Genomic DNA, 27,980 nt, shown 5'->3' on the forward strand with positions numbered 1-27,980 from the left:
ACCCTGTCAAGGACACCTGAGGACCCCATTTTGAGAGCCACAGACCTACTGTACCTGGAGCTTTTAAACACACCTTACTTTACTTGTCTGTCATTGTCATGTGTGTGACACATTGTAAAATGCAATAAATACTGTCATAACAGTGTTTTTAATGATCTGTGTTCCTGTTTTCCAGAATGTTGACAGTAGTGGCGCCCCCAGCAGGCGGCGAGGTGACCAGTCAGTGGTTGAGGAACAACAGTCAGACGGAGCTGTGGGTTTTACTCCAACGTGGCAACCCCCAGGATCTCATCCCATACACCATAGCTCTCACTAGCCAGCTCAACCAGGTACAGTAGCTGTCTGTTCTCTTACTTCTCTCTTACTGCTCCAACCAGGCAACCCCCAGGAGCTCATCCCATACACCATAGCTCTCACTAGCCAGCTCAACCAGGTAGCTAGCTGCCTGTTCTCTTGCTTCTCTCTTACTGCTCCAACGTGGCAACCCCCAGGAGCTTATCCCATACACCATAGCTCTCACTAGCCAGCTCAACCAGCATATCAGAGGTCAAAATCTCAATCCACACCTGTACAAACATGCTGGCTAATTACACTATTTTTGTCCGCCTATAATGTCATGCCCAGCCAGAATAGGTATGCCAGGTATTGAAAGTGGTTAAAATATATATTTGGCAGTTTGGCACAAATTACTCTCGTATAGTTGTTGCGACCGTAGGTCGCATTTACTACCAAAACCTCCACCGGCTGTCTGTCAGTCTGTCCGTCATGTCACACTTTTCCCCAACTCATATCTCCGCCACCGTTGCCCCAAGACATGCCAAACTTTGCACACACACTCCTTGCCTGCCAATCCACAACCTCCACCTCTCACGTCATACGGGCAGCCATAGTTACACCTGGAATGTTGAATCTCCATATATGGAGATAACCTACGCATCACACAAAGTCTGACCTCACCAGCCCATACTTGGGCATGGACGACTTATATCTCCATATACGGAGATGGCCATATATGGAGATACGATGACATCACAGAGTCCACAGCTGATGATGTGGCGTGATGTCATACAATACACAAACAAGCCCTATATAAAGGGGCAATTCTCACCAGGGAAGAGAGCATTCCCCACTAGCTGAGTATCTTAAAGGGGTCCCACTGGTATTATATACTGTATTGCAATAATTACGCAATCCCAAGGCACACCTGGAATCCACTGCTGTGTATAAGCACATATGGCTGCTCTCAAATCAAATCTAAATAAAGTATTTCTAGCTCCAGTGCAGAGTTAAAGATGTTGTGCCAAGTGTGGATGCATGTATTTTCACGTGTTCACCTGTCCTCACCACAGATGGGGTCTGGAGGGAGTGCTGGGGAGCTCAGGGACAGGAGGGAGATCCGGGGGAAGGTGACTCGAGCCCTTGCATCTCTCCCAGTCTCCTCATTACAGGATGTGGATCAGATCAGCTCGGCCCTGGCTCAGTCCACTGTGAGTTTGCACAGCTGCCTTTCAATTATAATGAACATGGTTTCCCATGATGATGAGCCAATCCAATGCAATCTGTATTTATAGAGGAAGAACAACACAATTGAACAAGTTCCAATTACACTATTTAAGAAAATGTTTAAGATATATGTGAATATAACTAAGATAAATAATTGGATAAAACACATTAAGACACAAAAATACATCATGTGACTCTAATAGTTCCAGAAGATTTCCAGTTCCATCTTTTTCACTTTAAACCTTTATCCTGCGCTTTTGTAACCCGTTTTTCACCCAGTGCCAATTGCCTTAGCTGTAATCCTGGGCGCTGCGCTCCCTCTGCCAACCTGGGGAGAGCCCCGAACTGAGCTCATGCTTCCTTCAGTGCAATGCAGTGCAGAAGATGACATTTTAAAACATGCTGGGTTTGAGCCACAGTTTGGGGCTACAACCAATGAAGACGATAATGCTGATTAGGATGGTTAGATTGGTGATTAGGCTGATTGATGATGATTAAACGAGACAGGTTAATAGGTTTAAATTTAAAGCAGGTTGATTAAAAAAGGTCATGTACTGTATCGTCAACCCTGACAATGACAACGAAGACGTGTCATTTCCAGGCCGTTGCCAGCGAGGTGGTTTGTGAGGGCTGTCAAGAGCAGGTTCTGGAGGCTGTGGGGAAGATGATCTACGTGATGGAGGAGCAGACGAGTGCCGGTGTTAGAGCAGCTGCTGACACAGGAAGGAACATCCTCAATGTTCTAGGTCAGTGTTTCTCAAACTTTCAAATTTCAAGGTCTCCCCTTAACTCTGACAGTGTACAAATGGTCATTCGGTTCCATTTGTACACTGTACAGGTGCTGGCCAACCACAATATCCTGTTTCTCCACTTGATGCTTCTTGTGCACAAATCAGTGCCAGATTGGCTGAAAATCCTTTGCTGTTGGTCTCTTCAGGTAGCACTTTGGCTGCTGCGTCTGAACCTCCAGGTGGAGATGGCCACCGCTCGGCCTTCACAAGCACACCGCAATCGGCCACCAAAAGCGCCCAGTCTGCAGTGGCCCATGCTGGGGCGCTCATGCGGTCCCTGATGCGTTCAAGTGTACGTGGCGAGGAGCCGCTCTCGCTCGCCAACTCTCGGATCAGCGCTGTTGGTTTCCGTGGAAACCCGTCCAATCTCCTCTGCGCTCAGAACAACTCTCCGAAGCGGACCATCCAGGATGGACCGACGCCCTCGCCTTCCTCGCCCACTGAAACATCAGAGACCCCCGTCTGTCCTTTCTTCATCCCAGTGCCCCTCGCCGCTCAGCTGAAGCGCCAGAGCTCAGAGGTGGTGCAGATACTGGTCGGTGTGGACGGAAGGGCGGAGGAGGCCCACGCCCTGGAGACTGGAGCTGACCCCCCTATCTCCACCAGCCTGGCTGCCATGGAGTTCACCACCCCACAGGGTCAGCCCATACCCATCAACGACCTGGACCCAGACCAGGCCATAAGAGTCACCCTCCCCAACCAACACCTCCTGCATGGCGCTGGCGTGGCAGGGGGAGGAACTGGATATAGATTTGGGTCCGAGGTTTGGAATCAGAGTGCAGACCCTGCAGATGGGAATGAACCGAGGCCTTTTGGGTTGAACCTGACCCTCCCCTCCGAAGGATGGACAAACTTCACCGTCAAAGCAGTGGACGGACTGGCGGACAATGCAGGGCTGTTCATCGCTTTTAAATTCAATGTTGTTCAAGGTACAGCAGACATTTTTAGTGGCTAATGATTCCGATTAACACTGTTAACAGTTTTCTTCTGTAATGAGCCTCTATCTATTAATAACTGAGAAAGTATGATCCGCACAATTTATGTTTTACAATAATATTCACCCAAATTTTGCAAGGCCCATCTCATTCTATTTAACTACATCTAGGTGCTATTCCTTTGACCTCTGGACGTGTGAGCATAGAAGTGAGCACCATTCAGACAAACCCTGCTTCATCCCAGCGTTTCCTCATCAGAGAACTAACCCTCAGTCTCCCTGCTCAGGCTATCTTCAAGGAGGAAACCATCTTCCTCTCTCCGCTGTGAGTAAACATTCTCTCTGTCTTTCTCAGTAACAACACTAGACGTTTACTTCCACTCCACAGAACATATTTTCATATGAACTAGGTCTGCACAATATATAAGAAATGTATCGTCATCACAATATGGGGCGGCCATAGCTGTAATAGCCATAGCAAGTAAATGTACTTTTAGTTACTTTACACCACTGCTGCTGCTGCTGCCTGTCTGAGCAATAGAGTCTGTCTACTGACTCTACTCTGCCCCCGGAGCTGAGGGGAGGGGGAACGGTGAACGTGTGTTGTCTCTTCTGTTCTTTTTCTTATTTAATAGGCTAACAACCACGGCCAGGTCATCATCACTTGAGGATGTAGTTTCCATTGTTTTATTTGTTTCCCTGTCTCTGTTCTCCTCTCTCTCCTTTCTGGTCCTTTCTCCTGTGGCTATAGGCAGATATCACCCCCTCATTTTTAGGCGAATTAAGCGAATATTATACGCATATTCGCGTCGCTTTTTGGTGTGTATGGAAAAAGGCGAATCGTGAATACTTCGCCTTTTTGATTCGCTTATTCGCGACGCTTCGCTAATTCGCCGGTCTGTACGGAGCTTTAGAGATGAACTCTGGCCTCCACATCATAATAGCAGACCAGACCCTCCTCATAATCCACAAACACTCCCACTGTCTGGAGTTCCTCTCTTACAAGGAGGACGACAGGAGGGCCAGTAAGAGCCCAGTTCTCATTTCCATCCCTCCCTATAACAATTCCTTCCTGTATATATCTCCTATATTCAGAGGAGTATAGGAGTGGCCAGAGAGTCCATCAGATGCTCTGGCCACTCCTATACTCCACTGAGTCTTCCCTTTAACCTGAACCTCATAGTAAAACCTTCCAGAGGAGAAGTTTTGTTTTCCTAAGACACAGACATATTTAGAGAATGTCCATCCATCCATCTTCAAACGCTTATCCGGAATTGGGTCGCGGGGGTAACAGTTCCAACTGAGACTTCCATATTTCCTTATCCGAGCAACTTCCTCCACTCCCTCAGGGAGTATACCGAGGTGTTCCCAAGCCAGTTTGGAGATGTAATCCTTCCACCTGGTCTTTGGTCTACCACGGGATCTCCTCCCAGTGGGATGTGCATCGAGGACCTTCCTAGGAAGGCGCAGTCCAATGACTGATGGACATTGACCTTTGTCCAGTCCTTGGTGGGTGGAGGGGTGTTGATGGATGTGAAGTTCTGGAGGAGGTGGAGGTGGTCTTCAGTGTGTGAGAGCCGTTTCAGCTCAGAGCTTCTCTTCTCTAACAGAGTGATTTCCTGTTGCAGCTCTTTGATGAAGCCTTCGGCCTGTTTCTCTTTTGTTCTCTGCTTCTCTTCAATCAATCTCTTCTCTTTTCAACTTGTGCCTCCTGCACTGATCGGCTATCTCAGACAGAACCCTATTGACAGAGAATTTTTGTCCCTTACTGAAGGTTTCCTTACAGAGCGGACACTGACACACATCCTTAGTGTCCCAGTAATGTGTGATACATGTTCTGCAGTAGTTGTGTCCACATGGAGTGGTGATTGGATCGGTGAACACATCCAGACAGATAGAACACAGGAAGTTCTCTTCAGACAGGAGACTGCTGGAAGACCACATTTCTACACACTGAGAAATAACATGAAAATGTGTAACACTTGAAAATGAAACATGTTTAACTGGTTGTTTTACAGTATCAGCAGTGGCGCTGGTTTATCCTTCAACCACTTCGGAGATGTTTATGATACAATGATACTGTGACATTGTGTTTACAATCTGTGCCTGTATCCTCTTTAGAAAAAAGCCTCTTCTCTAAGACTAAAGCCCCCACTCTGTAGTATCAGTGTATAAGTCAAGCTGATCAAAATCACACGTCATCAAATATGATGTCAGTCTTGCAAATATGGATTTCCGCAGTGTTGATTTTGTCGAATAAAACTATGGGCGGATTCACACTGCGGTTTCGGGTGCGTACTCGAGGCTACTTGGCAGATGTTTTGATAGTGTGAAGCATGCGTACTGTCATTAACGTTGGACATTTATAGGTCAAGGTCCTTGAAATTAGAAAGAAACCACTGCAGTAGTCTTTTCATTGCCTGGGTTAGCAGCAAACCAAAGGCAGAAAGCCATTCAAACTGTATACTTCAACATTTGTTAGCTTATCATAAGTCATATCGTCATCACAATATTCAACAATATTATCGCATGTTGCATGGCTTCCTAATATCGTGCAACCCTAATAGCATGAACTACTGTACTTTGTCTGACTTAATTTTGCCTCCAAACAGGTTGAACGGGACAGAGAGGACTCTCTCTGTGAACCTGAACTCCTCTCTGGGTGGTGGCGGTCCTGTCCGGGCGTCAGTGTGCGTGTTCAGCTCTCTGTGTCAGTACTACAATGAGACAGAGGGGCACTGGAGCAGTGGCGGCGTCCAGCCACTGGAGGGCAGCACCCTGCGTTCAGCACACTGTCTCACCCAGCACCTCTCCACGTTTGGGGCCAGTCTGTTCGTTCATCCAGGGGCTGTGGTGCTGCTGCCAGCGGTACGCAAACAAAGTGCTCGTCACGATCATGCATTTCGTAACAACAGTCGCTTTGGTTGATCCATAGATTATGCTTTCACATCAGTGCACTGCACATCCATAGCTCCTTTCGGAACCCCTCACTCCACTGCTACGCAGCTCCGAGATGGGGTTCCTACTGGTAGCATGCCGGAATCCTGCGGCTGGATCGCCGATCCGCCGTTAGGGAACACTTCTTACCTTTGGTGAACACTCTGTCCAAAAAGTGACGGGTCTCTGTTAATCTATAATCGTTTTACTTCTTTAAGGTGGAAGAAACTCGAAGCACTGGGGTGAAATAAAGACTTTATATCGCTCAGAAGAGCAGCCGGTTCTGTGTTTTTAGACATTCCGGAAGTTGCGGCCGCATAGGAAAACATTACTGCCTCCCCTGGTCACGTGGTATATACACAAGTTACACAACGGGGAAAACACAGAACCGGCTGACTTTCTGAGCGATATAAAGTCTTTATTTCACCCCAGTGCTTCGAGTTTCTACCACCTTAAAGAAGTAAAACGATTATAGATGAACAGAGACCCGTCACTTTTTGGATAGAGTGTTCACCAAAGGTAAGAAGTGTTCGCTAACGGCGGATCGGCGATCCAGCCGCAGGATTCCGGCATCCTACCAGTAGGAACCCCATCTCGGAGCTGCGTAGCAGTGGAGTGAGGGGTTCCGAAAGGAGCTAGCACATCCATCCAGATCACTGATTCCAGTCTTGTTGAAGATAACATATCGTCGCTGTCGGGCAGAAACCACTTATCTCCACATTTTAAACTTTATGTGTTTATCTGTAAATGAATGCCCTACTTGATCACGCTACAACGTCACACAAAAGCATCTAAAGTAGCAGATCTGCAAGCTTTTGAGCTTGTAGATCTGCTACTTTTCCTAAAAGAATGTATTTGAATCCTGCGAAGTAACTGTTCTGGACAAATGAGGTTTCCACCCGAAAGAGACAATATACCACCTGTGTTTGGTGGTGAAACCGGAATACAATGTCATGGTTTTCTTTCTCCATCCATCCATCCATCCATCCATCCATCCGTCCATCCATCCATCCATCCATCCATCCATCCATCCATCCAGGTACGTGCACACATAGTACGTGCCCTTTTATCTGCCTGTAAAAAGTGCCCTCTCCAGGCCATGAATGCTGTTGTTACTATGGTGAAAGAAATGCAAATGCCCTCTTTCCATGTCTTAAGGCAGCATTGAAGAGAATTGCCTTGTCCAAACTCTCCTGAACTTGAATGCAGCATCTTATGTTGAAAGAATTGCCCTCTCTGTGTAGAAATCTCCATGCCGTACGCCACATCTCCAGTATTGACTTGATTATGCTTCGTTCAGTGTGGTATCAAGCACCGAAAATAGCCGACCTCCAAGCTCACAGCGCGTCGCAGCACGGCGCATTGTGAGCTTGGAGGTCTGCTATTTTCAATATTTTCACCCAAAGGCCCTTTTAGAAATGTCAGCCCCTGCCTGTCTAATATTCTCTGCACGTCCCTGCATCCATCAATCCATCCATCCAGTCTAGCGGTCCGGTGCGTAACGTGGTGGTGGGGATTGTGTGTGCCGTCCTCGTTCTGATGCACCTGCTGCTGGGGCTCATTGCCCACAAGCTGGACCACCTGGAGGGCCAGAGGCGGGTCCAGGTGCCCCTGTGTGGCCCGCCGGGCCTGTACCACTACAGGGTCCTGGTCAAGACCGGCTGGAGGCGGGGAGCAGGTCAGACCAGGGAATCATGATGGATGAAGATAGTGATATATCGTTGTCGAGTGGAAACCTTGTATGTCCAAAACCGTTCGTTTTGTATTTATCATTTTACGAATTATTTGAAATAGTGAAAGCCGATCTTCAAGCACACAACGCCTTGCGGTTTTGAGGTGTTGTGTGCTTGTAGCTCTGCTGTTTTCACTACTTTACGAAATGTGAAACTTGGAGATACAAGGTTTCTGCCCGACAGTGAAAATATATTATAATAGCAGTGGGCTCTGAAAAAGCGATTTCTCATGGCAATCGGTTTTATGAACGATTTCGATTGACACTACAGGTCTGTTGCCGGTTTGCCTACTACTACACATACGTAACACACACACACACACATATACACACACTAACACACTTTGTGACTCATTGTGAGCTTGTAGATCTGCTAATTTCTGTGTAATGGAACATTCTGCATTTTGGTACTTTAAGTACATGTTGATGCCAATACCTTTTGTGCTTTTACTCAAGTCAATTTTATTTCTGCATTGCAGTATTGATACTTTTACTAAAATATTTTCAGTACTTTTTCTTCCTTTCTCCAACCCCTGCCAGGTACCAGCGCCCATGTTGGCATCAACCTGTACGGCGTGACCAAGAGCGGCTCTCGCCACCTGCAGCGGGACGGTGCCTTTCAGCGCGGCGGCCTGGACCAGTTTCATCTGGAGACGGACGACAACCTGGGAGAGGTGTGGAAGATTCGCCTCTGGCATGACAACACAGGTAAACTATAGAACCGCCCGGTGAGTCACAGTCTGGGGGATAGGAGGACTGTGTGTGTGTGTGTGTGTGTGTGTGTGTGTGTGTGTGTGTGTGTGTGTGTGTGTGTGTGTGTGTGTGTGTGCGTGTGTGTGCGCGTGTGCGTGTGTGTGTGTGTGTCCACAGAATTTGAGAAATCAGGAAACTTTCCCAAAAGCCACTTTAAAAAAAGTGAACCTCCCTTTATAATTAAATTAAGGTTTTAGAGATAATTTAACAATTTGAAAAAAGATTCCGTTTGGCGTAAGGATTAGACATTTAGAGGTTAGGTTTATGTGCGATGGTACACAGATCTACAAGCTCGTAACGTGCCGCAGCACGACACGACTAAATTTCCCCCTTGGGATAATAAAGGTATCTATCTACGTTATGAGCGTGTATATCTGCTTTTATGTAGTTTGGCTGTTTTCCACCATTTTCAATTTGCGTGCGTGCGTGCGTGCGTGCGTGCGTGCGTGCCCACGTTTTTGGGTGGGCAGGCTTGGATCCTTCCTGGTACGTCCAGCAGGTGGCAGTGTGGGACCCTCAGACTGACCACATGTTCTTCTTCATTGTGGAGGACTGGCTCTCTGTGGAGGATGACAAGAATGGCACTGTGGAGAAGTTTGTTCTGGCCTCATGTGAGTTTACACACTTTTACAGGCCATTACTACTTGGTTTGCGCGCTGGTGTGACAAGGCAGGTCATGATTATTTACATAGCACAGGGGTCTTCAACAGGGGGTCCAGGACCCCTAGGGGGTCCTCAAAGTTACTACAGGGGGTCTTCCAAATCTTTATGTGATAGAAACTTTTTTTTCCTCACTTGAACCCTAGTGTCCATATTGGGAGAACTGTAGCCAAAAATAGCAGATCTACAAGCTGTTGTGAGCTTGTAGATCTGCTATTTTCGGCAAGAGCTTTGGTGTAGAGGGGAAAAAGAGCAGACTAAGTACAGAGTGAAAGGTCAAGTTTATTAAGTATTGACGGTTCAAGTGGTTAAATATCTGAAAACACAAATTGACATGAATCCAAAATACACTGATGAGTGATGATTGTGCTGTCAAACAATGAAACTATATGGAATCTATGAACAGGTTGTGGGGGTCCCTGCTTCATCTCTCTCTCTCAACTAAGGGGTCCCTGCTTCATCTCTCTCTCTCAACTAAGGGGTCCTCGGCCTGAAAACGTTGAAGACCCCTGACATAGTACATTTCATACGAGCACAGACTCAATGTGCTTCAAAATAAAGGGTCAACAGTCACACACAATACACAATTGATTAACACATGGGAATTAAATGAATTCAAATAAAAACAAGATAACTATGCACTCCAAACCTAGCTGAAAGCTTGTCAAAATAGATTGTTTTTTTTGCTTTTAAAAGAAAAGCCACTGTTTAGTTGGTAGCAGCTGGTAAAGATCCTGGTCTAATCGATCAGCCTAATCTACCGTAATTCCTGGAATCTTATCTCATTACTTGCGCCAGCAGAGTGTGCAAGTACTTTGTTTGGTGTTTCCGTTGCCTATCTGTCTGTGTTTACGCCCACAGCCAATCAGGGACCAATATTCCTGGTGACGTCACCATCAACAGCCAATGAGGGACCTGCATTCTTATTAACGTCACCATCAACAAGTGCGACCTGATAAAATAACAAGGAGCGCTCTGCTGGCGCACAAGTAACGCCACGAGTGCCCAAGGCGCAAGTTTGCACCTCGACAGAGTGCAGGCTAGTTTTAAGATTATGTTCGATTAGTCTCCTCAGTTCAATCAGGCTTCAAAACCAGGGGAAAAGTAAAAGAAATGTCGGAAACGTTGCCTCGAACTCCTCTTCCTCTTCCATCCATCCAACTATTCATGCCCAGGTCCAGAGGAGCTCTCAGACTTCCGGCGTGTTCTCTCCTCCCAGCTGGTGTTTGGGCTAACGGAGCGCCACCTGTGGCTGTCCATGTGGCAACGCCCGGCGCACAGCCGCTTCACCAGGGGACAGAGGGTGACCTGTGGTGCCGTGCTGCTACACCTCTACCTGGCAGTGGGGGCGCTGTGGTACGGCGCTGTAGGGAGCCAAGGACACAGGTGAGAGGTGCCCGAGTTTGTAGTCATTAAACCAGGAAACAAGTTAGCATTGTTGTACTTCCAGTTCCCTCATCTCAAATATGATGTTTTTTTTTCATCCGTCTGCCTGTCTGTCCCAACTTTGTTAATGCTATATGTCTCATGAACACCTTGAGGAAATGTCATGATAACTAGGACCTACTGGAGAAGAGGTGCCCACACTTTTTTGACGTGAGATCTACTTTTAAAATGACTAGCTCAATATGATCTACCCATCCAAAATGTTTTAGCTGAGGGCCTGAGGGGGGCTTTTGAACAGCAGCACTGGCGTTACATTTTAGACAAACTCACTTACCGGTACTGTAAGGGGGAAATAAATGGGAAATACTGGGAGAAATGTCTTCATCCCATTCTGTATGGAAGTGGTAGGTTTTGGGGTTCTTTGTAATGCTACTGACTCTTGAACAAAGCATTGCATTGGAGGTTTGCCTACTTTAGAAGCCATGAAGGGAGCTGACAGGCCCTTCTTGATGTCATATTGACATATTCTTTTTATATTTTAATTTTATAAATTTTAGAGGCTTGTCATGTGGTCTACCTGCACACCCTTGGTGATCTACTGGTAGATCACGATCTACCTTTTGGTCACCCCTGTACTGGAGTATTTCTACCTTTCGGTATTTGTATGTTTTCTCCACTACATCTCAGAGGCAAATATTGTACTTTTACTTCACTACAATTATTTTGAAAACTTTAGTTAGTTACTTTGTAGATTTTGATCATTATTACAAAACTTCAGCCTTACACAATTCGGCCATCGGCAGTGTGAGCTGCTGAGGGATACAGCGTAATCATTTCACATGAGTGGATGTCCTTACAATCCACTGGGTTCTTCTTCTTTGCTTTGCACTCTAGTGGGACAGTTTCTGCTCACCTGTTGGTCACAGAGGAGACGGTCGCCGTGGGAATGACTATAGCCGTTCTGGTGTTTCCTTTCCAGTGTCTCCTCAGCTTCCTGTTTAGAAAAACCCAAAGCCAGGTACTGTAGATTAGAACAGTGGTTCTCAAAGTGGGGATCCGGGGACCCCTATGTGTCCCTGAGGGGGTTCCAGGGTGTCCCCAGCAAAATGAGTTAATATAGTGTTAAAAGATCTTAAAAAAAAAAAAACTTTAACCCTACTTACATAGGCTATGGCAGATCTACTTGCGTTGATGCGATGTGAGCTTGTAGATCTGCTATTTTCCCAAAATATTTAACAATTTGGAATACGTAATAAGTCTGTTTCTTGCCTTTTCAGTCAAACAGAGTTATCTCATCTACTATGCTAAGACTGCCTGTGTGTGTGTGTGTGTGTGTGTGTGTGTGTGTGTGTGTGTGTGTGTGTGTGTGTGTGTGTGTGTGTGTGTGTGTGTGTGTGTGTGTGTGCGCGCGTGTGTGTCTTCCAGGTATCGGTTGACGTCTCAGTTCCTCCCTCTCCTATCTGTCACTCTGTTGAGATGGATGTTAACCTCGGCCAATCAGATCTCTCTGGCCCCTCCTTCCTGTCACTGCCAGACTCCTCTGGCTTAGAACAAACCAGTCCTTCATCTGTAAGCGCGCAGACACACACACACACACACACACACACACACACACACACACACACACACACACACACACACACTCACACACGCTCTCTCTCTCCTCAGGAGAATCCCTCTCTCCCTGGTGTTTCACCCAGGTGGGAATGGTTTTGAGGTTAGGTTTAGGCATAATTTCTGTCAGGTTAGGGTCAAGGTTAGGCTTAGGCATGTAACCACGCCCACCTGGGCAAAACACCTGGGAAAGAGGGAGTCCCCACACCAAAGAGACACTAGAAGTAGAATGTTAAATAGCTTCTTTGGGCCGATGCATACACATTTATTTTGGTTCAGCTCTGTCTAAACCTCTGAATGACGTCATATTGTAGCTGAATGACTTCATATCGTAGTTTAGACTCTAACCTTCGATATGACGTCATTCAGCTACAATATGACATGACAAGGTTCGGGAGGGCAGGTACCATCATTAATTCGTCTCTTCGGTGCTGCTGAGATTGTGTGACTCCCCGAGCCTAAATAAATGTGTCTCTAAAAGTGGAGTATGCTTCGGCCCTTACCCTGGACAATCAGGCTTGAACAATCAGGCCAGGGAATAGTAACATAAGCTTGGGGAACACTAATCATTAATGCTGTGAAATAAACCGTAATGTAAAAATGAAACCTCAAACCTCTTATTTGTCATTAATATCTGTCTTTGCCCTTCTCATCTTTTCCAGTTAGTGGGAAGCAAGGGGTTGGGTTCTGAGATCCTGGAGTTCTGGAAGGCGTCTGGCCTGGCCCCGCAGAGTGTGGAGCCGGCTAGGGAGCAGGGCATGGTGGGGTGGCCGTCTTGTGACAGCCTCCTCAAGCTCCCTGCGGAGCCCACAAGCTCCCACCCTGACCCCTGCGACGGCCCACTGTCCCTGGGGCCGGCCAGGCTGCTGAAGAGGAGGAAGGCCTTGATACAGCTGCGTCTAGCCTCACCCTTCTCCAGTCCCAGGCACGTGCACACATAGAACATCAAAGGGGTCTTGAGCCCCTGCCCTTTTATCCGTCTGTAAAAAGTGCCCTCTCCAGACCATGAATGCAGTTTTAACTTTTTACTACTGCGGTTAAAAGAAATGCTTTTCCATGCCATACCTGAAGGCAGCATTGTTCAAGAGAATTGCCTTGTCCAAACTCTCCTGAACTTGAATCCAGCATTTTATCTGGAAAGAATCGCCATCTCTTTGTAGAAATACATGCCATATAACACATTTGGCTTGATTTTGTTCAGTGTGGTATCACACACTGAAAATAGGCGATCTCCAAGCTCACAAGCTCAGTTGTGAGCTTGGAGATCGCCTATTTTCGGTATTTTCACCAAAAGTGCCCTTTTAGAGATTTCAGCCCTGCCTCTCTAACATTCTCTGCACGTCCCTGTCCACCCCTGACTCCTCTAGCGGCCCGCATGAGTCCACCGATCATCCCCTGTCATCATCGGCCACCACCCCGGTCCCCTCTTGTACTGGTCCACATAAGTCCACCTATCGCCGCCTGTCATCAGACTGCTGTGACGCTGCTGTCCCTCGCTCTGTGTCACCTGGCCAGGCGTTCCCCACCACCACGCCTCACAAGCCCTGCACCCGCAACCTGACGACCACCGTTCTGACACAGTCTGGTGAGGGTTAGGGTTCGTTGATGAAGGCAAACATCACAAAGGTTTCAAATTTAGTTTGTTAGTTTATTTTGACAATCTAATCTATCTATAAATGCGAGAAGTCTCTGCGTGTCTGTCTGTCTGTCTGTCTGCGTGTATGTAATCCGCGTATCTCGAGAACCGTTCGTCCCACCGGCTTCAGATTCGGCACGCACGTTCTCCGCCGCGGCGCGGAGTGCAGTGCCCGGCCTCGACCCGACCCGACGCGCGTTTTTTCCGAAACGGCGCGAAACGTTCGGAATCTCCTTATGCGGAGCTGATTGTTGACATCAGGCTGTTCCTGAGGAAATCGGCACAATCGCTGACTCATTGTGACATCACTTCATAAAAGGCTCTGACATCACGTACGCCACATGAGTCAACAAAAAATCTCGGTGAATGTGTATGTATGTATGTGAATCTCGAGAACCGTTCTTCCACCGGCACGCGCGTTCTCCAGATATGGGCATAAAATGAATCCCCGAATGGGGAGCTGATGTCTGACATCAGAGTTTTCCGCAACCGGTACTGTGTGTGCAGAGATCTCCATATATGGGCATAAGGGGACAAAGGCAAACAGATGGTCAAAACGGGTCCTATGACAACAGGTATATTGGGGTTTGCATTAAAGGGTGGGGACAAAGGCTAACAGATGGTCAAAACGGGTCCTATGACAACAGGTATATTGGGGTTTGCATTAAAGGGTGGGGCATTCATGGGGTCCTATGACAACAGGTATATTGGGGTTTGCATTAAAGGGTGGGGCATTCATGGGGTCCGCTCCAAAAAATAAAATAAAAGAGACAAAGACAAACATAAGACAAGCGACAAAGCGTGGGACTGGGAGGATGACTTGAATGATGCAGATTTAAGCAGGCTGTGTATTCTGCTTAAAGAAGAAACAAACAAAAAGCGACAGAGATCTCATATATGGGCATAAAATGGACGCAGATAAACAGATATCTCCATATACGGGCATAAAGGGACACAGACAGACAGATACAGAGATCTCCATATATGGGCATAAAATGGACGCAAATAGACAGATATCTCCATATATGGGCATCTTGAATGATGCAGATTTAAGCAGGCTGTGTATTCTGCTTAAAGAAGAAACAAACAAAAAGCGACAGAGATCTCATATATGGGCATAAAATGGACGCAGATAAACAGATATCTCCATATACGGGCATAAAGGGACACAGACAGACAGATACAGAGATCTCCATATATGGGCATAAAATGGACGCAAATAGTCAGATATCTCCATATATGGGCATATGTGCATAAAATGGACCCAGAACTATATCTGCAGTGATCTCCATATATGGACATAAAATGGACACAGGCAAACAGATGGTCAAAACGGGTCCTATGACAACAGGTATAATGGGGTTTGCATTAAAGGGCGGGGCATTCATTCCCTATTTACATCGTTCCCGAGTTGGCCAGGTCGCCGACTAGACGCTGGGCCGCCCGAAGGGCGGCCCAGCTTCTAGTAACTATTAATTTACCGAACATCTGACCATCTGTCTGCATGTACTGATAATAAACAGTGTCGCCACTATGGTAACAGCCACATGCTGAAACAATGTCTACATCACAGACAGGTATTGCACAACTGGACGTCAATGGTGACTGTTCTGCCCAACAGGCACCGGTCTGGGTTCTCCAACTTCTGAGAATCCTACATTCAATCTCTCATATACTGTGCATACCCCATAGGCACAGAACTAGAATATATTATTTTCCCTCATAGTATATTTCTGCTTCGTTGTGCGATATGTCATGTTAGCAGATTTCCTCCCATTGATAGCAGCAGTGGTGGAAAAAAAATTAAAAATGAAGGAATTCAAAATTTACTTGAGTAAAAGTACAAAAGTATTGCTATCAAAATGTACTTAAAGTAACAAAAGTATTGTAAAGCATAGTAAAAAAACACACCTAACATTTTTACATTTTGTTAATTTTACAAAATGATTTTTTTTCCTATCAATTACTCACCCCATGGAGACTTGATTCAATGAGAACATTTTCTCCTGGTGTGTTTTATTTCCCTGTGGTGTCAGAGGAGGACCTTCTGAGGTGTATAGCAGCAGAGGCGGACATCACTGAGACCAGCCACAGCACCTCCAGCTCAGACAGCGGCCGCTATTCCCCCAGGAGCGCCTCCTCCCTCTCCAACACGTAAGACCGTCCTAACAGAAGATGCTGCGCTCATTCACTTATGGAACGCAATTAAGAGTTGTTTACGATACCGTTAACAGCATCGGAAAAGCCGCAGATGCTGCCTAAAATGCTGATATCGGTATCGGTGAGTGTATCAGTCTATGCCATTCCCATACCACCTCATTTATTGCATGATGATGTTACATTTATATCATGTCATATTTTGATTGCTTCGGTTGATGTTGCACGACTGTTTCATACTCTTAATGTTAACATATCAATGGAATTTTAATGTATTTCTAGATCAGTGGTTCTCAAACCCTTTAATTTCAAGGACCCCCATCACTCTGTCTCTGAGAGTGTACAAATGGAGGCAAATGGACCTGGTTCCTGCTTTACTTCTGCCTCCATGTCTTGGCCAGGTCTTCCTCTAAAAATAGATTCTTAACCAATTTGCTGCCAATCCCGAAAATCCCGGAAAAATCCCGTTGTACCACCCTGCCATGCCCGTAGATCCCGGAAAAAAAAAAAAAAAAGAAAAAAAAAAAATGATAGCAATCGCGAAATCGCATGTTTAACCCCCATAGCAACCCCATCTTTCAAGCATGGCAGCCATCTTTGTTTACATTTTAGGAAAACATAATGGCTGTTATCTCATGAATGCCTGAACGGATTTCCATTCGGATTTTTCTGTTTGAAAGCTGTGAGCAATGTGGACACACGTGGTGCATGATCTAAGCATGGGTGTGCATGATCCGTGCACTATGAATTACATGGAAGTCTATGGAGACGAATGGCATCTGAGAGTACGAAGGTATTGTTAAATGGCAGCAGATGAGTTAATATCAAATTAAAGGTTAAACACATAGAATCTGTTTTAATTGTACCCTACAGAGTATAGAAAAAGTGAAGAAAAATATATGGTTCATTACATTTAAATATTCTTACATTTGTTCAGTTGCAACTTGCCAGATGTTGTTTTATATAGATAGAGGGAAACGTAAGGCCACTACACAGTTGTATCAATCAATCAATCAAACTTGAAACTTACAGTTTAGTCCAATCATTATTCTATCATGCTCTCTGGTTTGCTGTGTGTTTTAGCCGGAGCAGCTCCTGCAGTAGGTGGTCTGAGCAGAGTATGGACGAACCCCTATGGGGAGCAGAGTTCCACAAACCTGCCTGCCGTCCTGCCTCCTCCTCCCTGTATGAGACGGGCCTGTACAAGTGGCCCTCCATCTTGTCTATCTCCTCCGTGGCCAGCACCTACCTCCCCAGCCCCTCCCCTGATCCTGTACGCTCACCCTCCGCTACACGCATAGGTAAGATGCTCATATAGCATTATTATGTACTGTATGTGAGATTCCATCGAGAATAACCTGTGGGAGGTTATTGCAATTTTCAACGTCTATGTGCAATTAAAGTATGATGATACAGTAGATGCCTCATCACGGAATATACACTTCCTAATATAATCTTATTTTTGAGCGGTGTGTGCGTGTGTCTGTAGCCTTTTTCCTCAGCGTTTTGCCATAGCAAAATGTGTGTACGTAGCATCATGTTTGTCTAGTGATGTCATATGTCGTATGTCTGCAGCCTTTTTCCTCAGCAAAACGTGTGTGTGTAGCATAGCCTGTACATCCTAGACTCAAATCTGAAGACTTTATGCAAGCACGACCACCGCTCACTTCACATTGGGGGTGATTTTTACTATTATATAGGCTATAGCCTACATATATTTTAAAATATGTTGTTGTCTCACTGTATATGGCTTATTATATACTATGCAAAGAAAACAAATTATGATTATGACCTAGACCACAAGATGGTCATTTGTGTTGCTACCATATATTTTTCCTGCAAATTTCCCATTTGAATAGTGTCTCTCTGATCCACCCCACCCCTAGGTGTGGCTCGAGGCCGGCCCAGCTGGCTGCTCCCTCCCTGGGCTGTGTGTGTAATTTACTCCCTGGTGGCTGTGCTGCTGGGGCTCTGCCTGACCGTGGTAGGCCTCTATGGCCGTGTCTTCTCCAGAGCGGTAGTTCTGATGTGGCTCATATCGGCTCTATCTGCCTTCCTCACCTCTGCTCTCCTACTGGAGCCACTCAAGGTTAGCTTAGCCTTAGACACCCAGTCCCTGCCATTAACCCTGACCTGTTGATTTATAATGGTTTACACATTTTCCTTAGAGTAGATATCCATTCAATTCCTGTCCCTTTGTAGGTTATTTTCAGTTAAAGCTAAAATCAGTATCTATTATGTCTGTTGTCTCCATCTCCCAACGGATAGAGGTAATTGCACCAATGTCCAAACGAATAAAGACAGCAACGCATCTGGTATCCAATCCAGTGTGTAGTCTGGTTCAAATAACTTGTTAACTTGTATAACTTGAAACCAGGGTTAAAATGTCTCAATGGAACTTACAGTATACAAATACAAATGAGTTAAAATAAGACATATTAAAACGAGTATTGGATTGTAGCAATGGACAATGAGATTTGTTCACTTATTTTCAGTAGCGGTTCTCTAGCGATGATGTCCTTGAAAATGACGACCGGTTGAGAAAGATTTCTTCTTCCGTCTGTCTGTCTGTCCATCCCCCCCCCCCCCCCCCCCCTCTCTTGCGTAAGGTTTTTGTGCAAGCGTTGTTCTCCGCGGTGCTGTGGCGGCCCGTGGACCAGGAGGTGGAGGAGCTGCTGGCCCAGCAGGAGGAGACGACGGTGAGGAGAACGTCTCAGGAGGAGCAGGGAGGGAAGGTGCATCCGCCCTGTGGATACGGGCTGCTGCAGGCCAAGCAGGAAGCCTGCAAGGTCCGAGCGCTGAGGTCCCTCATGAAGGTATGAACCATGAACTACAGCGACTCAGCACTCCCAGATAGCCTCTCTATCCACTCAACCACGGCTGCGCTTGAATGTCGTCAGTCATAAAAGGAGTGGCCTGGCCCGTCTTTTTAACTTCTCTCTCTCTCTCTCTCTCATTCCTGTCCTGTTCCCTCGTGTAGCACTGTGTGTCCCAGCTGTGCTTCCTGCTGCTGATGTTGATGATGAACTACCAGGGCATGGTGGAGGATCGGCAGGGCAGACTGCTGCACTCTGCCCTCAGACGCTCCCTTCACTCAGCACCCAGCGGCCCCCCCAACCTTACTTCTCTCAACAGGTTCCCACTTAAAGAAATGTTCATTGTTTTCATGGACCAAAGGATGTTAAAGCCAATACTCTATTAACAAGGTTTTCATTTAACTGCATGGCGTTTATGAAAGGCAATACACGTGGCCTGGCTCTTGTTGGTCTGAATGTTGACATAGGCTTTTTTACGTGCTCAGGGGCACGCATGCACACGCGCATGCACGCATTGTTTTACGATCAATAAAGGTCTATCTACCTCTACCATATGAAACTTCAAACCACTTTGTCCCCACATTTGGCCTCATGCCACTGCAGGAAAATGCATTGGCTGTCCCTCTATGCCTGGCTTAGGTCAGACACACACACGCACACACACACGCGCGCACACACACACACACACACACACACACACACACACACACACACACACACACACACACACACACACACACACACACACACACACACACACACACACCTGCACATGCTCTTACTCTGATGTCAATGTTCGTTCTTGCAGCTGGTCAGATGCATGGCAGTGGATGGGCCAGACCTTGGTGCCACATCTCCACCAGAACCCCACGCTCCATCTTTTAGGTGTGCCAAGGCTCCAGTACACATCCTCTCTCGTTGAAGGTCCTCAGACAGTTTTTCTGGGAAACAGCAGTGAGATGACTCGTCACGTCTTAGCTGGACTGAACATAACAGACAGGATCAAAACCCGGTGAGTGGATTTATTACACTGTAGCGGCAGTGGCTCAGAGGTAGAGTGACTGGTAGAGCGGCCGGATGGGAACCGTGAGGTATCCAAGTTCGATCCTGGGCTCCCCGAGAGTTAGTGTCGAAGTGTCCTTGAGCAAGACGCTGAACCCCTAGTTGCTCCCGATGTGCAGGTTGGTGCCTTGCATGGTTTCCTCCACAATCGGTGTATGAATGTGTGTGTGAATGGATGGATGTAATGCACAATCTATGTAAAGCACTTTGGGTAAGAAGTGCTATTTACATGCACTATTTACTGTACAAATGCTGCTCGTAGCTCCAGGCTATCTGTATTCAATGTAATATCATTATTCATTCAGTTCTACTCCAGCAACCTCACATTATTGAATCGTCTATTTGGCTCTTTCAGAGATATAAACACAGTGCATTCTTCAAACTCTCCATTTAAAACGTCCCTTTTCAGTAAGCTAATGCTGCAGAGATAATGTGCCTGTCAGAAATGTTGTTTGTGTGGTTCCTCCTAGGTTGAAGGCTCTATCCGTTGACTTCACACACTACCACAGGGAGTCCACTCTGTTTGTGTGTACGTCTGTACGACTGGAGAGGCCTCAGACACACGCAGTCATTTCCTCCTCCCTTTCTATCCGTCCGCTCCTCATCCCTCCATCTTCCTCGGGACCAACCCTTCAGAGCGTACTAGCGGTAACAACTTCAGATGTTGTTTATAATGTTTGAATGTGACATGAACATTAACCACATACTGTACGTCTGTGAAAAAGAAAAACAAGAAAACTAAAATTAGTTTTAAAACATTTTTGAAAAGATTTGAAACCTATAATGACATTATGCCCAAAACAAGGACCCCAGGGTTAATGCAGTTAAGTGCATTGTGTATTCTGTTCAATTGCAACTTTTTGTCCTTACAGGTACTCCTCCTTCTCTCGGCTCTGGTTTTCCTGGTCGGGGAGGTGCGGGCCATGGCTTCTGAGCGTGACCGGTATGCCTGTCAAGGCTGGCACTGGTTCCAGCTCCTCTTGGCATCGCTGTCCCTGGTGACAGCCTCAGTGCAGCTCTGCTTCCTGTCCCAGGCCTCTTCCTGTGTCCTCCAGGTAAATACTGCACTGTAAAGTATGCGGCCTGAACACATTATGACGCAATGTTTTATGCTTTAACTATTGAAAAATAGCAGATCTACAAGCTCACAGCGCGGCACCGAGTGCAGCGCTGCGAGCTTGTAGATCTGCTATTTTTTTTAAATCGTGAAAATTAGAATTTCGACCCGATTCTATAAGTGTCTTTTGAATCCTTCTAAGATTTTTGGAAAAAACCTGTGTTTCTATGTCAGCAATCTTAGCCAGCCATCGTCAAAGAAAAGGTCCTTTTCACTTAACTGGAGCTCAGTTAGTCTGTTCTTGAGAGACTACTATGTCAGTGGTTCTCAAACCTTTTCATGTGAAGGACCAAAATGATATTTATTTGGCCACGGACCCCCATTTCAAAATATCTAGTTCCAGGGACCACCCAGAAGCAAAATTTGAGTTACAAACGTTTGCTTTGAAAATACATATATTAAAAGATTTGCACACATTTTCACGACTTTTTCAAAAATAGCAGATCTACTGTACAAGCTCGCAGCGCGGCACTCGGTGCCGCGCTGTGAGCTTGTATATCTGCTATTTTTCACTGGTTAAAGCATTCAATAATTCTAGGCCTAAATGGGTTAAAGACACATTAATCGACTATATACCGGTTACCAGTCACGTGCACACATAGACTTTTACCCGCCTATAAAAAGTGCCCTCTCCAGACCATGGATGCAGTTTTTACTATGGTGAAAGAAATGCAAATACCCCCTTTCCATGCCATACCTGAAGGCAGCATTAAAGAGAATTGCCTTGTCCAAACTCTCCTGAACTTGAATGTGGCATCTTATGTTGAATGAATTGCCCTCTCTGTGTAGAACTCCATGCTGTAAGCCACATCTCCAGTAGTCACTTAGTTTAGTGTGGTATCAAGTACTGAAAATGGCCGACCTCCAAGCTGGAGGTCTGCTATTTTCAATGTTTTCACCAAAGGCCCTTTTAGAAATGTCAGCCCCTGCCTCTCTAACATTCTCTGCACGTCCCTGTAGGTTACATTTTAGATGTCGTCGCTGTTGGGCCTTGACATAAAAAAGGCCTTGACTGCTGTTTTGAAAAGCATGTTGTTTTGCTCTTACTCCATGCCCCTGAGAGTAAGAGCGAAATGGCCACTTTATCTCACCTCCCCTTGATATTCTGTTCTATATAACCACACAGCCATTGTTAACATTCAGTTACTGTCCTGTATCTGTTCAGGTTCGGTCCCATCCGGACAGCTTTGTTGACTTTCACAGCGCCTCTCGTCAGGCTGTGACGTCGTCTCAGTTAGCAGCCGTGATCCTCGCCCTGCTCCTATTAAAGGTAGAGTCATCAGTCTCTATGCTGGAGCTTCAGTACATTTACTCAAGTGCTGTACTTAAAGTAAACTTTGGAGGTACTTTAATTGAGTATTAAATAAATACCTGTACTATACCTATACTACTACTATACATGTAATATAATACTCATAACATTGTTGTATTATTATAGCAGCACATTTATTATTATATTACTATTATACTATTATCTCCATTTTTTAACTTTTTGTGTTTTTTTTTGTAAATTAACGCCATACATTGATCATACTACAGCATCACGCAAAAGCATTACAATTATCAGATCTGCAAGCTTGAAGCGCAACACCGGCACAAAGTTTTTTGAGCTTGCAGATCTGTTTCTTTTGCTATTTTTGAAGTTGAATCCTGTTTTGGACATAATATGAGGCTTCCACCTGCCTAAATAGGCCAAAGTATGCTAACCCTTTCGTGCTTTTACTAAAGTATAATGTCGAGTGCAGGACTTTTACCTGCTGTACATTGTGCTATTGCTTGAAAGTAAAACATCTGAGTACTTCTTCCACCACCACAGTCTAGTGTTGCTCCATTCCACCAGTGACAGTGTAGTTCTGGTTGTGTTGTTGTGTTGCAGCTGCTGGGGACCCTGAGGTTTGTGCGGAGGTGGGTGGTGATAGGAGCCGTGTTACAGAGAGCCTGGCGAGAGCTGTGGGGTGTCATCATCCTACTGCTGTTAATGCTGCTGCTCTGTTCGCACAGCGGAACCATGGTATATGACGTTACAAAATAGTCCGATACACCCCGATAGAACATTCATGAAGAAGACCTCGTTCATTAGCCAATTAATCACTACTTGTGTTTGACAAATAGTGAAAATAGTACATCTACAAGCTCATAATGCGTTGTGATGTGTTGTGAGCTGGTTGTGAGTGGTTAATACCAGTGGTGTAAAGTAACTAAGTAGATTTAGTTAAGTACTGTACTTAAGTACAATTGTGAGGTATTTGTACTTTACTCGAGTATTTCCAATTTCCAATACTTTTACTTCTACTCCACTACATCTCGGATCCAAATATTGTGCTTTTACTCCACTACATTTATTTGAGAACTTTATAGTTACTGGTTACTTTGTAGATTTTGATTATTATTACAAAACATACATTACCCACTTCAGCCCATACATTTCGACCATTTGAAAATAGCGGGTCTACAAGCTCACAATGTGTTGCAAATGCGATACACTGTGAGCTTGTAGATCTGCTATTTTCAAAAGGTTTTTATACATTTGAAAATGAGTAGGCCTACTTCTACTTTTGGTACTTGAAGTACATTTTGATAGCAATACTTTTGTAAAATGTACTTTTACATTTTACTTTAGTACATTCTTCTACTTGTAACAGAGTATTTATTTATTATCGTATTGATACCTTTCCTTACATAAAACATGTGAGTACTTTTTCCACCACTGGTTAATAATACTGGTTAATAATACCAGTTTGCTTGTCTGTTCTGTGTCAGCTATTCTCTGGTTCCGTGGATGGTTTCAGGACAGTACCCCAGGCAGGGGTGTCGGTGCTGTCTCTCCTGCGTGGTAGGGTGGTTCTACGGGGACTGTGCCGGGCCCACCCACTCCTGGGACCCCTATACGGTCTATTGCTGATGGGCGGAGGGCTCTGGCTGATGATCAGACTCTGTGGAGCTATTCTCTTTCGTGCATACAGGTAAATATGCCTGTATTATCCCAGGACTGTTGACTCTTGTGGGTTGTGTTTAGTCTTGTCCTAATATTCTTGTGGAAGGCACACTTTCTGCACCACTCTTGTTCTAAGAGCCCACTGGTGATGTGCAAATATAAAGTTGCATGCTGTACAAAATTGCATGTTTGTCATAGACATTTAAAGGGGAACTAGGCAAGTCTGTGTGTACAGACTGTATACAAACACATCTCCCCTCCCCTTTATAACAGGCATCAAACATGTAGTTGTCTTTGATGCTTTCATTGATAAGAGAGATCACTAACGAGCACCCGACACTTTTATGGCCCAATCAATTACTTCCGTGCAGAACGCCTTTGAAGTTCAAGGGAGCTCCCCCTGACAAAAACGTCCCTTAAAAACGTCACATTAATGTCAACATTTAGTGGAACAGAACCAAAATACAGCCAGAGGATGTGCCTTACTGCAAGGAAACACCCTTGCACAATAATATAGTGACAGATGAAGGGAACTGACTGCTAAAAAAAATTATATTCATATATATTAAAACATTTTCTTAAAGTTACCTAGATTCCCTTAAGCACTGCAGTAAAGTCGTAATCCTGATCAATTCATGAAGCTGTTCATTTATTTGTGATTCCTGGTCCCTTTGCTAAACCCCAAACAAGCAAATATATATATGTTATATATATTAATATATTATGAAATGATTCTTTACCACATATACCCATTTTTTGCCCCGGCTAAGGGGGTTATCAAAGGACATAGAAGATGGCGTGCTTGCCCTGATTGGACAGCTGCCGTATCTTCCCTAGGGATAACGCAGGAGCTGACCAATCAGCACAAGAGGAAGTTGCACCATGTTGCTGTGCCAGCTCAACAGCTGGCACCGCAAGCGAGATTGGCTGCTTGTTTCAAACGTGGAAGAAATTCACACGCCAAGTACGCACAGTTGCTGCTGATGTGGTGCAATTCCTGACGGAGTGAGGAGAAAATGGAGTTTATCCAGGTGCAAAGGAAATGCAAAAAGCGGGAAATGCCCAACTTTGATGGTTTACAGAATGGCTGCATAATTTATCCCAGCAGGATAACCAATTAATTCACCAGTGTCTTTCCTCGCTGACTGTAATGTTGATCTTTAGTTTTTTCGATTTCAGTGGTTCCCAACCTTTTATCCAAGTAAGAATGGAGTCTTACATCTGACAAAACACAACAGAGCCCCTCGCATATGTCATAAATGCACACAACCACCCACACACACGCATGCACATACTGTACGTACACAGCACACGCATGCACGCACACACGCACAAATGCACAAAGAGGTGGTGGTTCTCAACTGGTTTCATTCTGGGACCTGAATTTCAACTTCCTCTACTGAAAATGATTGAATAGAATTGATTGGTGTGTCCCTTAGGGCTGTGCAGGCGGACATTTACCGGCCAGCAATGGAACCTCAGGACTACGAGATGGTGGAGTTCTTCATGAAGAGACTCAAACTGTGGATGGGGCTTACCAAGGCTAAAGAGGTAGGGGTTTTCGTCAGGCCTGGTATGGTCGAGCATTAACCACTTAAAGTAGTATTTCAACCCCAAAATGACTTTTTTCCAATTGATTACTCATGCCATGGAGACTTGAGTTCAATCATATTTTATTGTATTTGTTGCATTCCTAAAACAATAATTTGATTATAATTCATTTACCCCCATCAATGGGCCTACAAAGATTCTCCTCAAATTATTGGCTTAGGAATGCGACAAAAACAAAAAAATATTATCGAACTCAAGCGGTTGAAGATGGATGTCTCCATGGCGTGAGTAATCAATAGAAAACAAGTCATTTGGTGGGTGAACTACTCCTTTAAGCCCTATATACTTTGTCCCCCAAGAGTCTATTTTGGCTCCCCTCCGTCTTTTCCTTCTGCACCAAATCTCTTAAATAGCTGTTTTTGGCACACATGCTTATTTTGTGACGGGGTGGGGGTCAACTAGAATAAATCAGGGCCAGCCTATTTGAAACCGCTCTCCTTTTGTCCTTCTAGTTCAGGCACAGGGTGAAGTTTGAAGGCATGGAGGCGTCTTCCTCCAGGTACTCTCGGGAGTCACAACTCTGCACCACCACGTCGAGTCTCACCTCCTCCCCCTGCCTCTCTTATTCCCCCCGCCCGGCGTCCTCTGCCCTCTCCGTGGCGTCTGAAGACTCGGCTGCGTTCGACGTGCAGCCCTACCTCGACCGCCTGCTCCCCTGTGTCAGCGGGCTGCTGTCGCGCTTTGACCGCGTCAACCAGATAACCGAGGACCTCTACGGTCTGGAGTTGAGACTAGAAGAGGTTCAAAGCAGGAGGAGGAGGAGGATCAGATGGGAGGGCGTCCAGGGGAAAGGTGGAGGGAGAGGGGGAAAAGCAGAGATGACACAGGAAATGGACAGGGGACAGGGGGTATTTAGAGAAACAGGAGAGAGGAGGGTGGGGGAGCTCCACCGCAGACCACGCATCTCCCTCCCATCCTCCGCTTTGTTCAATCCCACCAGCCTTAACTCCTTACCCACTGCTGCAGTAAGCCTCTTCCCCCGCGTGCAAAGCTCCTACTCTGAATCCACGTGTTTCCAGCCTCAATCGTCCAAAGACACCTATCAGTCCGAGGGCGACGAGCCTGCAGCCGTGAGTTTTGGCCCAGGCATGTGTCCTGCCGGAGCCCCTGGATCGGAGAGGTTCCCCAGAAGAAGAGCTTGGCACTCTGGAAGCTCTCATTCGGCCGACGTGGCTCAGAGGGGCACTCAGGGCCCGGGCAGAGTGTTTGGTTGTGGAGACGGAGACATGGAGGCCTTCATCAATGCCAGGCCCAGGAGTGAAGAAGGGGGAAGGAGGCTCATCAGCGAGGGGGTCCCAGTGAAGAGAAGTGCCTGGACGTCTGAGGGTCCAGATACCCATTAACCCAGGGTCCAGGACCCCTAGGGGGTACTTAGAGTTACTACTGGGGGTCCTCCAAATAATTGTGTGATAGAAACTTTTTTTTTTCCCTTAGAACTTCTGCCAAAAATAGCAGATCCACAACTCACAACGCCTCACAGCGCGAGGTGTTGTGAGCTCGTAGATCGGCTATTTTAGGCAAAAGGGTTTAGTGTAGAGGGGAAAAAGAGCGGACTAAGTACAGAGTGAAAGGTCAAGTTTATTAAGTATTGACGGTTCAAGTGGTTAAATATCTGATAACACAAATTGACACAAATCCAAAATACACTTGACATTGTGCTGTCAAACGATGAAACTATGTGGAATCTGAGAACAGGTTGTGGGGGTCCATGCTTCATCTCTCTCTCGACTAAGGGGTCCTTTGCCTGAAAACGTTGAAGAAGACCCCTGGATTAACCCATTAAAGCCTGGAATTATTTTGTACTGAAAAATAGCAGAAATACAAGCTCACAGCGTGGCACCGAGTGCCGCACCGAGTGCCGCGCTGCGAACAAGCTTGTAGATGTGCCTTTTTTTTAAATCGTGAATTTTTTTACAAATCTTTGAATATATATATTTTTAAAGTGAACATTTGTAACAACAATATTTGCTTCTGGGGGTTCCCTGATACATAATATCATAGCAGTGTGGCACTCAGTGCCGCAACTGTGAGCTTGTATATCTGCTATTTTAATAATGGTTAAAGTAATAATGTATTCCAGGTTGGGTTAAGAGTGAGATAAAGAGACAGTAGAAGTAAAAGTATTGGAAATTGGAATACTCAAGCAAGGTAAAAGTAAGAACAGTGCTTGAGTAAATGTACTTAGTTACTTTACACCACTGGTACAGATATAGCGTTTAATTTTTATTTTTGAAGAAGAATGTCAAATTCATGTTGCTTGAAGAGTAAAATCAACAGGAGGTCACAAAACCATACCAGGTGTGTTGTGATATTATTCCATATTGACAAAATCTGCT

General features: G+C 45.6%; 1 protein-coding gene across 1 annotated transcript in view; it reads left to right on the top strand.

Moving 5' to 3' along the window:
• Positions 1-26,987, top strand: part of pkd1b (polycystic kidney disease 1b) — a gene marked incomplete at both ends in the record, with an annotated part of 44,654 nt that extends 17,667 nt beyond the window's left edge. Inside the window, 29 exon segments of the mRNA XM_080747310.1 lie at positions 176-270; positions 378-433; positions 1,350-1,487; positions 2,105-2,249; positions 2,441-3,223; positions 3,400-3,553; positions 5,841-6,096; positions 7,648-7,843; positions 8,438-8,605; positions 9,121-9,261; positions 10,486-10,696; positions 11,591-11,714; positions 12,122-12,265; positions 12,973-13,211; positions 13,213-13,239; positions 13,678-13,895; positions 15,983-16,100; positions 17,187-17,404; positions 17,990-18,192; positions 18,713-18,919; positions 19,084-19,238; positions 19,728-19,931; positions 20,452-20,629; positions 20,854-21,036; positions 22,264-22,368; positions 22,975-23,109; positions 23,859-24,061; positions 25,473-25,584; positions 26,097-26,987. Of these exon segments, the coding sequence (XP_080603436.1) occupies positions 176-270; positions 378-433; positions 1,350-1,487; positions 2,105-2,249; positions 2,441-3,223; positions 3,400-3,553; positions 5,841-6,096; positions 7,648-7,843; positions 8,438-8,605; positions 9,121-9,261; positions 10,486-10,696; positions 11,591-11,714; positions 12,122-12,265; positions 12,973-13,211; positions 13,213-13,239; positions 13,678-13,895; positions 15,983-16,100; positions 17,187-17,404; positions 17,990-18,192; positions 18,713-18,919; positions 19,084-19,238; positions 19,728-19,931; positions 20,452-20,629; positions 20,854-21,036; positions 22,264-22,368; positions 22,975-23,109; positions 23,859-24,061; positions 25,473-25,584; positions 26,097-26,987 (6,007 nt within the window).
• Positions 26,988-27,980: the final 993 nt, after the last annotated feature.

The sequence above is a fragment of the Nannobrachium achirus genome (assembly GCF_963921795.1).
Source record: "Nannobrachium achirus genome assembly, chromosome: 18".
Lineage (NCBI taxonomy): Eukaryota > Metazoa > Chordata > Actinopteri > Myctophiformes > Myctophidae > Nannobrachium > Nannobrachium achirus.